The following is an 18,441-nucleotide window of genomic DNA, read 5'->3' as shown; positions in this document are numbered from 1 at the left end:
TTTATTGGACCAAAAACAGTAAAACATAACTTCATTTTAAAATGTAATTTATTCCTGTGATGGCAAAGCTGAATTTTCAGGATCATTACTCCAGTCTTCACTGCCACATGATCCTTCAGAAATCATTCTAATTGATAAATCACTGTGATTTAGTGATCAAAAAACATTTCTAATCAATGATTTTCTGGTTATATTTTTGTGGAAACTTTTTTTTCTGGATTCTTTGATGAATAAAGTTTAAAAGAACAGCACTAATTTGAAATAGAAATCTCTTTACTGCCACTTTGCTGAATAAAAGTATTAATTTCTTTAAAAAAAGAAAAGAAAATTAACCTCAAACTTTTGAAGTGTACATGCTTTAACGTTTGTCTGCTGACACACACCACCAAATACCATAATAATCTAATAAGCAGGATACAAATACAGCTGTGTCAGTCGCACCACTTTTATTACAAATATAGTGAGATTCCAAACACCGCAGAACTTGACTAAGAAAAGGCCACATTATAAACCGTCATCATCAGTTATCATCCTTTTTACTCACACGACTGTTATAATCGGTTATTCAAAATATTACATTTCAATTTGTTATTTTATTAATAAAATCACAATCAAATGGTACTCTAGCAAAAAAAAAAAAAAAAAAATCATAAAAAAAACTCAAGTTTCAAAATGTGGCACCACTAAATTCATTCACCCAAGAGAAAAACAGTAATACATTTAATACATCATACTCCAAGTCAAAACAAAAAGAGAAAAAGGCAAAAAACAAAAAATAAAATTCAGTTTTCTAAACAGCCAGCAGAAGGCACTGCATGGCTCGAGAGTAAATGCACTTAAGAGATTCTAGGAGCATGAACCACAGAAGAGGAGAACAGTCTGGCTCATACAGGAAGAAACAAATGCTTGTGAACTAAGAATCCATTGGCTCCCACAAAATGTCCCAAACTCTCTTATAAACCATATAACACGTTACTTCGGAGGGGATGTGGCCATAGTGTGAGATTCCTATAGCCATAACACTCTGATCCAACATAAAAACTGTTTTTAATAATTAAAATATCTAAAATTGTTACGGTTTATTTTTGTATATGTTCTATTCAACGCCATTGTCAGTGATTAGAGCTAATTATACGCCCAAACCAATAACGTTAGCTTGCTTTTGTGCCAGATACAGTCCAGTACGTATTAACAACAGTAAGTGACCACATATAGGACAGAACCTGCCTAGAGGTGTCGTGTGAGTCCAACGTCTAGAACTGGCAAAAACGCAACATTAAAAACTGAAAACAGACCCTAAAGCAACACTAAAAGGCAAATTTGTCAAGAATCGCCTTTGTGCCCATGGCAATTTTGCAATGTAGCGAAAATGCTCAACTGAAGAAATTCAAGAAAGCTGAAATCAGCTTACTGCACGCACACTATCCACAGGTTAGAGCAAATAGCTGAGCCCTGCAGAAGCGCTCATCAGAGCAGTCAGCATGTTCGGCTTTACACTTCATGAAATGTGCTGTTTTTAGACATTGTGTGCTAACCACCCTTGTGCAGCTTAGAGCAAAGCATGTGTCAGGGACAAACCCGACATTTGTCCAGCAAAAGCATTTCAAATCATCATTTTGATGGCGATCAGAAACCTGAAGCATTTAATCTCATATATTTGTGCCACTGTCGCACATTTTTTTTGGGATCGATTACATGTAATTGACACTTAAAGCATTAAAGTGGATCTTTATGTTGTTCTGTAGGCATCACATGCATAAAGTGCGCCTGTATCTTTTTTTATCTTTGTTTGTAAGGGTGTTATTGGTTACAGGGTTCTCTAATTTCTTCCATTCTTCTAGAAACATTTAGAAAGGCACAGTGTGCATTTATTTGTTTGCAATACCATGTTTGTTGCCAAATTCCTCAAGTATCACGTTTTCTTTTTTTGCTGTTTTGTTCCCATGATTTTTCCCAATAATAACTCTACTCCAAATCCAAGCCCTACCAAACTTAAAAACCCCACCAGAATGTTTCCTTTTCTCTGCCTCTCTAGTTGGAGTGAGCGCAAAACCCACTGCTTGTGTTCCTACAAAAGGATGCAGCGCTTCTTGGGTTTGGTCTCTGGAGGTTCAAGGGCAGCGAGTATTGCCTCGTCGAAAACGTTCTTAAGGCCTCTCTGTAAGAAAGAGATCATAAAATGAAACATCATTTGCAGTAGGTCACATGGGTGATGATAAGAGATGAAGGCTGTTATGTCGTCATAGGTGTGTGTGCGGCTGCTCTTTTAACCTGTGTGAGGGCGGAGCACTCCACGTATTTGACAGCTCTGAGGTCTCTGGCCAGCTTCTCCCCGCTCTCAGGCGATATGGGGCGCTGCTTGTTTTTGGCAAGTTTTTCCACAGTGTTACTGTCGTCCCTCAGGTCAACCTGAGTGCCCACCAGAAGGAATGGAGTGCGTGGACAGTGGTGAGAGATCTCCGGTACCCACTTAGAGAAAGAGAGAGGGGGAAAAATGAATGGTGAGAGAGTATAGAGAGCTATTTATCATAGCACAATCAGAAACAAACATCCCAACAAACTCAGAATTACAAAGTGTGCAAAACTGGATAAGATAATCTGACCATCGACAGAGAATCACGGAGGTGATAAAACATTTTCCTGATAACCAATTTTAGTCCAATTGATCACTTTATATTAGCGATGCACCAATACCACTTTCATTTTTGGTAATTGCTGATACTGATACCTGTATTTTCACTGCATTTTCTTATATATTGGGTAGAGAAACCAAAAGAATATATATAATTAGTTGGCTTAATTTGTTTAGTAAATATTTATTTCCTTCAGTTATTTTCATGCTTAAGCATGTTAAAATGTATTGTATGAGCTTCTGTTACTTTAACTGTTCATTATGTTGCTCTATCATATTTTATCTTTCATTTAAAGCTGCTCTAAGCGATGTCACGCGTTTTTTAGGCCAAAACATTTTTTGTCACATACAGCAAACATCTCCTCACCATCTGCTAGCTGCCTGTCCCCTGAACACACTGTAAAAAAACGCAGTCTCTGTAGACACCCCAGGCTCCACAAACGGCAACAAAAACAAACTGGGCTAACCCGCACCACGAAACATAACAAACTGTTCCAGCCAATAACCGACAAGAAGGATTTGGGGTGGGGTTTGGGGGGTTAGTGCGCGGATGAGGAGGAGGGAGGGTCTAGCTAGCCTCCGTTTTGTTTGACAATACTTTAAACGTCAACCCAACATCCCTTAGAGCACCTTTAAAGGGATGGTTCAGAGTAATTTCAACCTAGGGTCCTTTGCATCATGACCTCAAGCCAAACAGCTAACCCGGACGTCGAGGTCACTTCCATGATTTGGGAAAAGCCCGTAAAAGTCCTGGCAGAAAGCGATGCATAAGGATGTAGTGTATCGACGTCCAGTTCCAGGAATGCAGTAATATTTTGTTTGTAGTATCAGTTTGCAACAATTATTAGTTAACACTAAGTTGTCAACACCTCAGAAATTTTTTTTTTTTTTTTTTGATATGCCAAAAATACCCGGGCTTTTCCCAAATCACGGAAGTGACCTCGACGTCCGGGTTAGCGCTCAAAGTAATAATGCTCAAACTAAATTTTATTACAGAAATAAAAAAGAACAGTACTGAACCATGAAAATGTACTGTACTTTTTAAATATAAATAAATATTAATATTTTAAATATACCTTTATCATTCATGCTAGTTCATAGTGCATTAACTAAAGTTAACAGATTTAAAATTGTAACATTTAAAATTGTATTAGTAAATGTTAAAATTGAATGCATTTCTGATTTGTTTGTTTCTGTCGGCTGCATGAACATATCAGGGTCTCGCGTCGCTAGCTTTAAATATGCAACTTATTTTGGCTAAGGAATGCATAAAAGTGACCAGCTGGATTGGTATAAACTAATGCAAACAAATGGTAACAATTTGTGACATTAAACATTTGGGTCAGGCTTGCGTGTGTTTTTGTCACATTATTTAAACTGCTTGAGGTGCTACTAATGTTAGCGTCCTCCCAGCCACGACAGCAAACAAACTGCTGTTCTCCTCTAATGCAGCATCTAGTCAACAAACTAATTACTTTATAATGATATGATAAAACATAGGGTAGTGTACTGTATAACATACCGATTGATTGTCTATTTTAAATTTGCATCTGAAGTCTCCCGCTCTGTGCAGCGCGCAGTCTCACGTGTCAAAACAAACTCCACGAGGCGTCAGTGATAGGTTTTATTTTGCCTCTAGAGGCCGCTCTCGTGCTGTATAATGACAGCGGACCCTTCTCAGCCGCTCCAGCAACTGACGCAACCCAAAACTATCAGTATGGATTTTTGTCGATAACCGATGCGTTCCAGCGTTGATCCAGCGATCAATCGACAAAACCGATCAATCGGTTGACCTCTAGCTCTGACCCGACGTAGCCCCTATTCTCTTATATCGAAATCTTCAGACTTTTTAACTTCTCATTTTAGACTTCTAATTTGTGACCAGAGTTTTGTTCAGCTCTGTCCTCTGCACTTCCACATTCGTTAAATCTCACCGAAGCTTATGGTTTGATTACGTCATATGTCGTATGACAACCTTCCGCCGGAACTCGACTCTCTTGTGAACGCACGCATGTTTTCTTACAAAAACTCATTGCTTCACTTCAGAAAGGCATTTATTAACCCATTGGAGTCATATGGATTACTTTTATAATGGATGGATGCGCTTTTTGGAGCTTCAAAAACTATTCGATGCCATAACAAAGGTGGGAAGAGCAAGGATATTATTTATTATAACTTTGATAGTGTTCGACTGAAGGAAGAATGTCACATACACCTAGAATGGCTTGAGGGTGAGTATTTTTGAGTGACCTATTCCTTTAAGGACTCAACACTATAAATCTGAAGAGAAAACGACTAACAAATACAAAATCTCTACATAAATCTGATGCACACCGAGGTGCAATGAGTGTGCTTTTCACGTACACACTGATGATCAGTTTAAATAGATCTATTCACATGAGTTCCATTCTCCAAGTCCAGCAGGAAAATCAGGTACTGCTAAGTGTGTGTTTTAATGACACTAAACATGTGACGTCAGTGTCATCAAAGTAAAACCTGACTGAAACATACTATGCTGTTAAAGAATGTATCAACACTGTAATGTATCTGTACATGATACCATGCCATAAATATGGGGGAATAGTAAACTGAAAATGTAAACACTAAATCATGACATAGTTTAGTATACCACGCAGTAATGATGTCAATAAGCCTATCAGAGAAAGGTAACTCTTCCATGTCCTGATGCCCAAACAGTGAGACAAGCAAGAAAGCAGAAAGCACTTAATAAACACCCACCTTCTCTTTCACATTCTCAAAGGAGGAAGGAGAAACAACAGAGAAGCAAACAAGGAATACGTCTGTCTGCGGATAGCTGAGAGGTCGAAGTCTGTCGTAGTCTTCCTGACCTGAGAGAACAGAAACAGATGCAGTTCATTACAGCCTCTCTTCTACTCTGAGAGTCATTTGAGACGCAGCTTTTGAACACAACAGCAAAGATTGAGAAATTCAATCCATCTTGAAAAACAGCAAGAGGAAATTATAAATTAATGTACACTATCATTTAAAAGTTTGGGTTTGGTAAGGGTTTTTTAATTTGTCTTATACTCACCAAGGCAGCATTTTTAAATCAAAAATACAGTAATAACGGTAGTACTGTGAAATATTACTACCAATTAAAATAAAGTTTTCTATTTTATTATATATATATATATATATATATATATATATATATATATATATATATATTTATTTATTTATTTATTTTTTTTTTTTTATCATTATCATCAATGTTGAAAATGGTTGTGCTGGTTAATATTTTCGTGGAAACCATGGTACATTTTTTAGGATTTTTTGATTAATAGAAATCTTATCTCTCATTATAAATGTCTTTACCGCCACTTTTAATCAATTTAATGTGTCCTTAGTGAATAAAAGTTTTAATTTGCAAACTTTTGAATGGTAGTCACAGTGTATATTTTATATCGGACCATTTTTTCTTATTGTTTCACCACTTCATTAATAAATCCTTATCCTATATCAAAATAAAATAGTTTTTATCAGGCTGTGGCATACATATGTAACATCATCAAATGTGTTTTAATGTCTAAAGCCATATCCGAATACACATTTTTGCTCCTCGTATACTGAACTGTGTGACATTCACTAGATAGTGAATACTGAATAGTGAATAAGCAAATAAGTCAGCGGGTCTAAACGGTATGAATTATTGCATAAAAAGCCTGTAACTTATGTTTTCTCATGAGTTCAGCACCGTGGCAAGATAGAAATGAGCAGAGGCCAAATTTCCAGTTTTCCATCTTCTTTTTCCACAGAGACAGCTATTCTCTCATATCTCTTGGTATCATGTTGACACTTAAGTCAATATTATGGTTACCAAAGTTGATGTACTAGATACTGACTGAACAAATCAGTCATCATTACATTAAAAAAATTACAGTGTGGGCAATCAAATCAGATTAATGTCTAGAGTAAACAAGCGCCAGACCGCATTACCTGCTGTGTCGAAAAGCCCCAGCGTATACGGTTCCCCTCCGATCATCACTGTGACAGCATAGTTGTCAAAAACCTGCAAAACAAACAAAAATAACTCATTTATATACATTGTATTTCAGACAACACTACACATCTAACACTAAAAAGATTTCTAAAATAATCTAATCAAATATCCTTTGACATACACATACATGAGAGCTCCTAATTTGAAACGGCACAAGGCACACAATAGATAATAGCTAGAATTATTACTCATAATCATTCATTCACTGTGCCCCCTTCCCCAAAATCAATGACCCAGAGCCCACCACCCTTTACTCCGTTACCGTGGGAACATATTCAGAGGGGAATTTGTTGGTTGTGTATGAGATGAGGAGGCAGGTCTTTCCGACAGCTCCATCTCCAACCACCACACACTTTATGGTCTGCATCTATATGGTAAAAGAGAATGGATGAAAATTATGTTATCACTTACATTGGCTCTCATGGGATTCAGAAATACCTCATTTAGGAATCATTAGTTTCGTTTAGTCCCACCGTTCACTGTCGCCAATGTCAGGGTGAATGCATTTACCAGAATTGTCAATAAGCCCTAAGTGATGTGATTAGATTTCAGAGACAAAGGCAGGCATACAGAGAGACATCTACAAGAATGTGTCCGATTTTATTTGCTTCCGCATATTAACGCTGCTTAGAGGAAGGCTTTATTACTTTGTCATTCTCGCACTAACAATATCGCCTGCTTTTCAGATTCATTGCAGTTTCTGAATTTTATTTTTTATATTAAACCTTATTTAAACTTTTCGTCTTTATTTTGTTCACCAATTAAGGACAATAAAACAAACGAAAACCTGATAGCTTTAAAGTAAAACACTAATGCTCCTGTTTACCGTTGATTCAAGGCTGTGTTTGTTTTCTAAACACGACACGGGACTCATTTTATTAATATTAAAAGTCGGATTTTACATTAGAATGATTTAATTCAACTTTCTTCCCCCACCAATAAAGTTATACACTTCACCTGATAAATCTACTTAATTGAATACTACAGTGAATGGTGAAGAAATTGGTAGTTTGGGGTTATTATAGAAAACGAAAATAATCCTGAAGAGATTTGTCAGCAGTGAAGTAAATCAAAGTTTTGTGTAAAGAAGGCGACAGGATGCTGCGAGGCTAAGCTAACGCGCTAGCACTGCCGAGAGGCCACAAATCACCCTAAATCAAAATTACACAACGGTAAAGCCTGACAAAGGACGTGTACTGTTTAAATACAAGTTGATCGAATAAAAGCCATATAAAATAATGCTACAGATTGAGAATTACTTACCGTTCCTCTCCGGCGACTAGGCGTTGGTTACGTCCGGGTTTGAGAGTATCAATCTGACGTGATGAAAGCGAAAAACGTCCAGTTGTAGACTCTGCGATATTCAGCATGCCCACTCTGCGCACACGCCCAACGCAGGCTGCAGTTCCGCTCAAGCGGCCGCCAGGGGCGCACGAGGGCTTCTTAGGAGTATACAAATTTTTCATTTATACTTTCATATGGAATACGTCAAAAATTACATATCCCCCCTCCATTAGAATAATGAAGAATGGAAAGCGTGTGGTCCAAAGGTTTGAGAATGCTAGTAAAATCATTATATGTCTATGATTAAAATGTTTTTTAATTTCCATTTCTATTAGCCAATATATTATATTAATACATACAATTTATAATTTTAAAAAAAGTCCTTATCATGAACACACTAGGGGGCTGCTAAACCCATATTTTTGTTGGCTATTATCCAAAGGGTGCAAGTCATGGAGGACAAGTTTTTGTGCAGTCAAAAAGTTTTAGCCAAACCACTATGACTAATTTTTTTTTTTAAATAAATAAATAAATAAATAAGATCTGAAATGAGATCTAAAACAATGAAACAAGCTTGATATAGACAATCACGTGACCGAATCTGGAAACGAGTGGAAGGGTGGCTTTCCTTCTGTCGATGAGAGGCTCTCTGTTGGCGTCCTGTATACTGCCATCTAGCGACAGACAAGCAAAAAGCTCTATTATTTATATTTAATCTTGAAAAATATATCTTTTTTTTTTTTCAACGTGAAATGTATTAAGGAATTTCGGAACACGAGAAGAGAGAACAAAGGCTAGGCAATATAAGGATTGTATCAGGATAAAAGCCCCCTCCTCAATCATATGCATATATTGTACATATACATACACATATTGTAATGTATAGTACAATTTTACCATTTCAAATGACCTAATATTTTGCACACATGAATCAACAAACGCAAACACACACACAAAAAAAAATTACAAATCCTAAAAATATCAATAAAATAAAAATGTATATACAAAATAAAACTGTATAGTGTAATGTCTTTAATGCAACTCTCTTATTTCCTCACATTTTCAAAACATAACGTTATAACTTTATTGCACAACGTCCACACTGAGCTTATGCCCAAGCATCAAATTAATAATGCTCTAAAAACAATAAGATAACCTTCGAATGACCCACGGGAGACCAAAATATATAAGCATCTGAACCAAAATAATAATAAATATTATTATTTTGAGGGCAGAGCTTAAACTTTTATCTTGATTCACCGGAATGTGAACAGGGCTGTTCCCCTCCTCTTCCTCCCCCTCCCATCGCTCTTTTCTGTTGACGTTTGGCTTTTGTGCCTGCTTTACTAAGTGCACGTAATCTTCCTATCAAAGCCATCTCTTCCTCAATGGAGTTTATTTTTTAGTGTCAGCGCGTGACACAGCATCGGTTCTGATGTAATACACCCCGAAAAACAGCGCGTGAATCTCTTAGAAGAGCAAGATATTCGCCCAAGATCTTCAAGGTTTTGTTTCCTTTGTCATACTGTCTTCCTGTGCTCATCTGCGGCGGTTATTTCCGTCGGTCCGTCTGCTCTGCGTGCTGCTGTTTTTCTCGTCGGCTTGTCATAATTCACCTTGACTCGTACCTCTCCGAATCTTGTTGTGGTTTAAAACAAATCATTTCACCGCGCTTGTTATTATGCTAGGCTAACGATCTGAAATAGCTTGCAGGCTGTTTTGGATTAGCACCTGTCTGGAATATTCGAGAGTATTCGCCTAGGTATAAATGTTCTGCAGAGCTGCTTTATTATATCAGGGTGTTTTATCTATTTCGCTCGGTAAATTGATGGTTTGCATTGTGGTTAAGTAATATAACGGTGCAGGCCGAATTGTGTAATTCTCCAATTGAGCGTGTTTTGCGTATCTGGCAAAGGGAGCTTGATGATTGGTTGACCAATTAAGAGCCCCTGAGCTGTTGTTGTGTTGGCTTTTAATTAAAGAGACTGAAGTTATTTATTGGTGCAAGTTCAACCAACCAAGAAAGACCAACAAAAATGTTTCACTACTTGAATGATGTGGATGACAACCCATACATGATGTGAGTATTAGTTATTTTAAAAGGGACAAATGTTTGAGGATTACAAAACAATTAATTTGTGCTTACAAATAAATGTTATGACTAAATTATATGCATGTTATGTTGTGACAGGGATCCGTTCGCGGCACACAGGCACCAAATGAGGAGTCTCTTTGGGTCATTTGGGATGGATCCGTTTCCTCTCACCCCTCAGATCCAGCATCCGCGTACACGCATACAGGTACCCGTCAGAGCCACAAAAACAGGGCCTGGTTTGAACATTTTAAGTGAAAATGACCATGTTAATATGTTGACTATCAGTTTGATGCTGATTTGGCATCTCTGACGGCAGTTTGTCTCAATTGTACTTTTAGGTGTTATGGGTGATTTTAGATTTGTTTTAAAAATGAAAGTGTCCTTTTTTTTTTGTTCTCCACCCTCTATAGCCACAAGCTGGAGCCTTGACCCCCTTCGGCATGATGGGAATGGTATGATACTGTTCCTTGTTCACCCTTTTTGCCTGTTCAATGAAGTTCACTAATTTGATGAGTGACAGAAATGGTGCAGTATCATAAATAATTTTAATGTGAGTGCATTTTGTTTCTTCTCAGGGTGGAGGTTTCATGGACATGTTCAGTATGATGAGTGGGATGATGGAGAACATGGTGAGTTTCATGGTGGCCTGGCAGCCACAATTTTGAAATATTGAAACACTGTGGTTTTCAATAACAAGAACAAGGCTTCCGTTTGTTGATTGCAATGGTGCATTATTGTTTGCAGCTTTTGAACTGGAGTAAGTGCAGACTGTGACTTTCAAGTTTCAAGTTATTTTAATGTGAAATCAACATGAATTATTTGTTTTGAGAGAATACAATTGCACAAATGATTGAGGTCAACTGATCTTCGATCACACTTTCATAACTTCTCTTTGTCTTCAGGAACGAATGTCTGGTTCTCCAAACTGCCAGACCTTCTCCTCCTCCACAGTCATCTCATACTCCTCCACAGATCCAGGAGCACCGAAAGTCTATCAGCAGACCAGTGAATTTCGCACTGCTCCTGGGGGTGTAAGAGACATAGACACACAGCAGAGCGTTACCATGTTTTACATATACACCATATATTGGCAGGCATGTCCATGACTGATTCTTAAACACCAATCTTGAATATCTGGCACGTATCTGGATATATGCCCATTTATAATGATGTTCTCCATTATTTGTTCATCATTTGCTAAATTGCTTCTGTCATGATGACTAAAACATGTATGCAATTAATCGTATTCAGAAGTTCCATTTTTTAAAAAACACACACAACCAAATGATTTTCATATCATTTGGTTCTGTTAACGTAATTCACATGTGCATTCTTCCACGGATCAGGGCACAACGGCAGATTAAAATACTCTGAAAGGGTTCCACGCATTACGCCTGGTTCACACATGCTCCGTTTGCGATGCTTATTTGATGTGCATTTTTTTTCTGTGGCCACGTTAACAGGATAGAGCATTCACACTGCACACGGATGCGGTCCGTGAATGTATTCCAGGAGCGGTGCGTCTGCAGCAGTGCAGCGATCGTTTCCAGCACAGAATCTATTTTTGCTGTGCTCCAAGCATTGAATTAAAGTGACAGCACATTGTTCGCATAAAAATAAAAATGGATTGACATGAACATTTAATAATTTAACCATAAATGCTTATAATTAAACTCTACTCTTTCACAGTCAACACTTGGCTTTTTGCCAAAAGTGTAAAGCAAGGAAAACTACTCCTTACCTCACACTTAAATAAAAAAGGCGACAAAATCGACGGCACTCGTCTCTTCGTGAAGGTGGGAAAACGTAAAGTTCTTTGTGACCCACAGGATTTATTGTATATAGATTTAAATGCAAAAGAAATGGCATGTGAATTGGCTTTTTTTGTCAAGTGTAAGTTTTCATTTGAAATGTTTGTGATTTTAAAATACGAAAAGTATGTTTTACAACTAAAAGGAATAGGAATAGGAATAGAACTAAGGAATAGTTCACCTAAAAAGAAATTCTGGCATTAATTACTCACCCTCATGTTGTTCCAAACCCGCAATACTTCCGTTCATCTTCATAATACAAATTAAGATATTTTTGATAAAATATGAGAGTTTTCTGTCCCTCCATTTGCAGCTACACAACTACCACTTTGATGCTTCAAAAAGTTCATAAAGAGCTTGTAAAACTAATCCATATGAATCGAACGGTTTAGTCCAAAATTTCTGAAGAAACTCAATCGCTTTATATGATGAACAAATTTATTTTGGATTTTATTCACATATAAACATTGATCAGTGAATATAAACAGAAGTTCAACCGAGCCTGCTTAACGTGGAGAACAAACCTCATTGGTTCTTGCGGAAGCTCAAACGTGCAGCATAACACATGAGAATGAACCTCATTGGTTCTTGCGGAAGCTCAAACATGCTGCGTAACACATTCTCGCATATCAAGCAAGCATGCTTGAGCTTCCGTTTACCATAACTGATGTGTGAGTTGATAAATGTTTATGTAAATAAAAGCCTAAATTCAATCATATAAAGCGATCACGTCTCTTCAGAAAATTTGGACTAAACTGCTTAATTCTAATGGATTAGTTTTACGATCTCTTTATGAACTTTTTGAAGCTTCAAAGTGGTAGTTGTGTAGCTGTTAACAGAGGGACAAAAAGCTCAAGATTTCATCAAAAAAATCTTAATTTGTGTTCCAAAGATGGATTGATGGTCTTACTGGTTTGGAATGGGGGTAACGAATTAATGACAGGATTTTCATTTTTGGGTGAACTATCCCTTTAATATATAAATCTGTATAGAAATAATACATTTAATAATCCGTTTAAATTTGAACGTGAATACATCTATGAGAGTTTGTATAACTGCACTGTGTACAAAGAGAATCACAATGCTGAAAAACCATTTTCAGTAACAACTTTTGGATTTAAAATAAATATAACAAATACATGTTGTGTTAGTGGTATACAACCGCAGATCAGTTGCACACTGCAAATGAATCATAAGTAAAAACAATGCGTTATATAATACATACTGCATACGCACTGCAAACGGAGTATGTGCGAACCTGGCGTTGCTAAATAGCATGAAACATACATAGAGATCAAAAGTCTGATTCTCGAGTGAGTGACTCTCATGAGCTTTTTTTTTTTCTGTGTGTGTGAATTTCAAACATACAAAGCAACCATTTAAGGCCGACCCTGAAGTGAGTGAGCTGGTTTTAGTGAATAAAAAAAAAACAGCACGCCCAATGAAGTCCGGTTCTCGAGCGAATGACTCTCATTAGCTGTTTTTTTTTTTTTGACAGGACCAGTCAAGTCTAGTTCTGAAGCAAATTACTCTTATGAGGCGGTTATTTTTAGTTGATTAAAAACATACTGCATGACCATAGAAGTCCGATTCTCAAGCAAATGACTCTTATAAGCCAGTTCTTTTTTTTCATACACTGACAAGTGAAGTCTAAAACATCTGTCTCTTGTAATGTAAATGAATCCCAATTTTTCTTTTCAATTAATATAACTCCCTGAACCACAAGTCATTCATTTAATCATGTCTGAATCTGACCTAAGAACTGATACTGTTATGCTGTACTTGTAGCTCTTGAGACCTAAGTCAGTATAGTTCGCAAATGGTTGTTCATAAGACAATGTGTGTTAAAAAGATAAACATTGTTTTTTGTCAATGGTGTTTTATAAAAAAAAGAAATGTTCATATATTTTTGTTTTGAATTTGGCAACAGAAATGCACTTTTTCCTTACCAAATATTTATTCCTCGAATTTGAATTGTTAATGTAACCATTAAGATTTATTTAACATTAAAATTATTCTGATTACTCTTATGATTCCCATCCTTAAAAGACTGAAAATGAGAGCGTGGCACGACTGTTAAATGACCCCTTATTGTTTCTGTGTGTGTATGTTTGTTTAGATCAGAGAGACACGTCAAACGATGCGGGACAGTGAGAGTGGACTGGAGCGAATGGCTATAGGGCATCACATTGGTGAGAGAGGTCATGTGATGGAGCGGTCAAGGAACCGTCTCACCGGAGACCGTGAAGAGAGACAGGACTACTTCAACCTGGAAGAGAGTGGGTCAAATCCCTTGTTCTTTATTCTTTTCTTCTTTTTTTCCCTGTAACTGCCAGCAACTGCTTAAATTTCGTCTTGAAACTGTCAAAATAAATTCTCCTATTCACTATTGTAAAACTCTCTTTCTCTTTCAGGTGAGGCAGCTGCCTTTGATGAAGAGTGGAGGAGAGAGTTGGGGCGGTACCGCCCCTCTAATGCCCGTAGTTTAGATTACGGGCGTGACCGGAGTGCAGGGGTTGGACAGCAGCTGGCCCTGACAGCGCCTCCGAGCTCCTCCTCCTCTCCCTCGCCCCGCCACGAGTCACCACGCCACCACCCTCCTCACTCCCGCCCTCGCTACGACTGGTGAGAGGTACGAATCTTACACAGCCCCAATGAAACTTGTCTATTTGGATCGACTATGTAGATTCGGGCTTCATTTTTTACATGTTGTGCATCTGTTTACAGGTGGAGTTGTCTAGCTGATGCTGTGAAAGGCGAGAAGGGAGGAATAGAGAAGAAAATTATAACCGATGGGTCAAATGTTTGATAGATCTGAACTGTCTCAATATGTGTAGTCAGCTCCTTACAGGGATGAGTGCTGGCATGAGGTATCATAACACAGGTTGAAGTTTTTAGACTGCATCTTTGTTGTGTGGAATTTGGCCTAGCCTGTGTACTTCATACCATGTTACTACTCCCAAAGCATACACACCAGCATTCATCATAATTCAAACAGCTCTTCAACCTTGTGATATATACATACACACAGACATCTTTGTATTTAAATGAATTCTCATGCTTCCAATATTTCAATATCCAAATATTTAATGATACACTACACATACATACACTCACTCACACACGCACACATCCAGTGTAAAGTCCGTATATGTTTGTGTTGACACTAGGGTATCTGTGGGTTTAACTGTACAATGCTGACTAATTAAACTTATTAACTAATAAAAAGACCTTGTTACATCATTGACTGTTCCGTCAATGCCTCAATCGACAGCAATATATATATTATTTCTTTTATAATAAAGGGGGGGGGGGGGTATAAAAACATGCAGATTAGGGTTTCCACAAATATATTTATCAGCACAACTGTTTCCAGCATTGACAATAACAAGGAATGTTTCTTGAGCACCAAATCGGCATGTGACTCTAAAGTCTGGAGTAATCATGCTGAAAATTCTGCTTTGCCATCACAGAAATGCATTTTAATGTAAAATATATTAAAATTTAGAGTAGTTGTAAATAAAATCAAAAATCATATTTACAGTAATGCACCTAAAAAGTGGGGTTCATGGAGAATGGCATTTTGAAGGGTTTACAAGCTATTGTTTAAAAGCGTAATGATTTATGCATGTAGTGTGTTCTATTATTTTCTGGCTTTACAGGGTCATGACATGAGGTTTTAACTTGTTAACATGTCTCATGTTAAAATGTTTAACTCTTTTGTTGTTTTTTCCTATAATGTGTATTTTAATGTTTATCCTAGTGCAGTGCCTTGCCCCATAGACTTATTTTGTTAGTACATCATGGGAAACAAAGTCCAAATGTTCTATGCTAGTGTTGTTTTAAAGCCCATAACATTCCTTTGTTTTGTCTGGAATCAGACATTTTATCAGAGCACTTCCTCACCAGTTTTTAGCAAGAAGACCCCTTAACCATGGAAAAATCGCTGTAATACATTGCTGCTCAGTTTTCTTCTCTTAGTAGGTAAGAAATCCTACTATTTATCTATCTATATATGTATCTATATACAGGGTCCAAAAGTCTGAGATGACTTTTGAAAAAGGTTTTATTTTGCATTAATGCAATAATTTTTTGTTACAAATGATATTATCATCTCAATAATTTGAGGGGGAAAACTATATTATGAAATACTGTATTTGTGTGTATATATATTTTACATATACACATTTAAAGATACTTTTAAATAAATTATGTGTGTTGTTATGGTTGTAAAGGCTATGTTGTAAACACACACACACAGAGCAGTTTGCCTTTATGACCCAGAACTTAAGCATTATGTGCTGACGATACAAGCCGATGTTTACTTCTCCAGATCTATTTAAGCAGGTTATTTCTTTGCTCTTGTCATTCCCCAATTTTCTACTTTTTTCTGAACTCTATTTTTGATACCTCTTTTGCAGAAAGCTCTGCTGCTGATCATACTGCTAAAGGTCAGTATGATCAGCTCTGGGACTGATACAAGGGAGGCTATAAAAAGACTATTGAAACACTGCTGTCCAGGACATTAAGTAATTGAGGAGAACATTAAAAGGTACACTTTTTTTTATTTATTTTTTAACAAAAGTCAATACATCATCAATTCTTCTTTCAAATGTGTTTTTGTCGTACCCTGTTTCACTGTAGTTATAGCCTATTATAAGTGTTTATATTTTAGACCTGTCTGAATGGTTTTCACAGGAAATCGTGTCATATCATCGCGTCATCATATCTGTAAATATAGAAAAGTTGCTCCGGCTACTTTGACGCATGTATGGTGTGGGAGTGGCATAGGTTAGTTGTCACAACTAGCGAGAAAGGTTGACATGGAGCAGCTAAATCTCAAACTTCTGGAGAATCACCTGCCGAACAGAGCAGAGTCCGCTGGCAAAAAAGAACACGACAGCTCGTAATAAGTGGTCTAATGGTTAGAGAGTCGGACGCACTGTCACATAGAGCCAAAGCACAACCAAAACAATGTTCTTACGCAAAATGCATGCAAAGTTACACAGTGTACCTTTAACTTGTTTGTGTGTGGTCTTGGTAAACCTTTTGTTTCTGTGATGGGTATGTTCAGGGTTAGGGGTTAGAATATAGTTTGTACAGTATAAAAGTCATTAGGTCCAAAGTCCGCATACAACATGGAAACCCAACATCTGATTCTGAAACCATAAGACACACATGCTGCATCAGGGCCACTTCGGGCCTGTGCTGCGTCTCTCCTAATGAAAGAAATTGTGTAAATTACACCTGTAAATGGCAACAAGTGACTGTTTTTATAAATGAATCATTGAATCATTCACTGAACAGATTAATTCAAATCACTTTACAGTAGCCTACAGAACAGAAAAAAATAATAACCATTTGTATTTGGTTATTTACTACAACGTTACACTTATAGGCCAATTACTAAATTATAGACTAAGTATGAATAGGGTAAATAGATGTATACAATTTATCAGTTGCTACAGATTTATGAACATGCCTAATATGAAATTTTAGTTTTTTTTTTAATGAAGACTATATTTTTTCCTTTCTGTCACAGGTTTGCCAGTTGTTTATTGAATGGTAATCGTGTGATGATGAGCTGTAACAAACTCCGACCAGTAGGACTAAGTGAACACCGCTCTGTGTTACACACCTGCAACAGTAAATCAATGCAAAGTACCTCTGCAGCCAGACTCTAAGCCTCTCGTGCTTCAAACAGTAGATGGAGCGCTCATAGTCTGACGTCAGACATGATAACGCATGCGCACTTCTGCAAGGTTGGTTTCTATGGTTACAACACAATGGGAGCCGGGACAGAGGTCTATTCGAAAGGGAAGAAAAAACTGCAGGAGAGAGAGACTGAGGGAGATGAATTGTGTATGTGTGTGTCTGAGAGAGAGAGAGAGACCGCTTGACTGGTCACTCCATTGCGGTCTTACAAGAAAGTACAGATTTGGGAAATCTCTTTTAATCTAATGCCATTTTACAATGCAAAGGCAATAGAGAAGCTGCATCTAAAATGGCTTATATTCCAGAAAAAGGTGCACTTATATGTTAAATGCTACACAGAGGCAGGATAAATGCATTTACAAAATAATGTTATGAAATTATTTTTAAAATAATATAATGAATATAGAAACATGAAATTAATTACTATATATATATATATATATATATATATATATATGCTCCATCATGACAATGACAAAGAACCTTTTTTATATATATATATATATTTTGTTTATGTGACATTGCGTCTTCACACAATTTGAAGCAGGCACAGACCCACCTTAGAGCCTAGCCAGTGTAAAGATGCCTTAAAGCATGTGGGAATTGCTATTTTCAACTTTACTTCTGTAATGTGACATATTTCCAAGTGTAACTTGTGAGAATTTATAAGTCAGAGATGGTCCACTCATACATATATGAAAGGTAGAACTCGTAAGGAAAAATGCCTGTTTATTTACTCTAGGACATGCGTTAGCTGGACCAGCCTAAAATACATTTTTTATTATTAAAATTGAATGCATGATTTTGGCTTAAGAAGTGCAGTTTTCCATACTATTCTTGTCAGATTTTATGGATGTTGGTGGGACTTGGATGGAGAAAAGTC

General features: G+C 37.0%; 2 protein-coding genes across 2 annotated transcripts; one reads left to right on the top strand and one right to left on the bottom strand.

Annotated features, from left to right (window-relative positions):
- Positions 1-1,119: 1,119 nt before the first annotated feature.
- cdc42l (cell division cycle 42, like) lies at positions 1,120-8,027 on the bottom strand. The gene is made up of 6 exons (XM_079894516.1): positions 7,917-8,027; positions 6,916-7,020; positions 6,590-6,662; positions 5,372-5,481; positions 2,272-2,469; positions 1,120-2,158 (listed from the first exon to the last, which is right to left on the bottom strand). The coding sequence occupies exons 2-6, from the start codon at positions 7,018-7,020 to the stop codon at positions 2,069-2,071; spliced, it is 576 nt and encodes a 191-aa protein (XP_079750642.1). The 5' UTR covers positions 7,917-8,027; the 3' UTR covers positions 1,120-2,068.
- Positions 8,028-9,190: 1,163 nt separating this feature from the next.
- Positions 9,191-14,648, top strand: mlf2 (myeloid leukemia factor 2). Its single transcript, XM_079894887.1, has 8 exons — positions 9,191-10,017; positions 10,129-10,237; positions 10,443-10,484; positions 10,608-10,661; positions 10,935-11,063; positions 13,963-14,122; positions 14,258-14,475; positions 14,571-14,648. Exons 1-7 carry the CDS (start codon positions 9,974-9,976, stop codon positions 14,470-14,472), a joined length of 753 nt encoding a protein of 250 aa, XP_079751013.1. The 5' UTR covers positions 9,191-9,973; the 3' UTR covers positions 14,473-14,475; positions 14,571-14,648.
- The last annotated feature ends 3,793 nt before the right edge of the window (positions 14,649-18,441 follow it).

Source organism: Squalius cephalus, assembly GCF_949319135.1.
Source record: "Squalius cephalus genome assembly, chromosome: 15".
In the NCBI taxonomy this organism is placed as follows: Eukaryota; Metazoa; Chordata; class Actinopteri; order Cypriniformes; family Leuciscidae; genus Squalius; species Squalius cephalus.
Note: the sequence above shows the minus strand (reverse complement) of the source record. Positions and strands in the feature narration are given on the sequence as shown.

Bases quoted from the DNA above. Each gene is read 5' to 3' on its own strand.
- cdc42l (XM_079894516.1), bottom strand. From the start codon at position 7,020: ATGCAGACCATAAAGTGTGTGGTGGTTGGAGATGGAGCTGTCGGAAAG. The intron at 6,663-6,915 runs GTAACGGAGTAA...TTTGTTTTGCAG, and splicing joins CCTCTGAATATGTTCCCACG to GTTTTTGACAACTATGCTGT. The intron at 2,159-2,271 runs GTTAAAAGAGCA...TCTTTCTTACAG, and splicing joins AGTGCTCCGCCCTCACACAG to AGAGGCCTTAAGAACGTTTT.
- mlf2 (XM_079894887.1), top strand. From the start codon at position 9,974: ATGTTTCACTACTTGAATGATGTGGATGACAACCCATACATGAT. The intron at 10,238-10,442 runs GTACCCGTCAGA...CACCCTCTATAG, and splicing joins ATCCGCGTACACGCATACAG to CCACAAGCTGGAGCCTTGAC. The intron at 10,662-10,934 runs GTGAGTTTCATG...CTTTGTCTTCAG, and splicing joins GTGGGATGATGGAGAACATG to GAACGAATGTCTGGTTCTCC.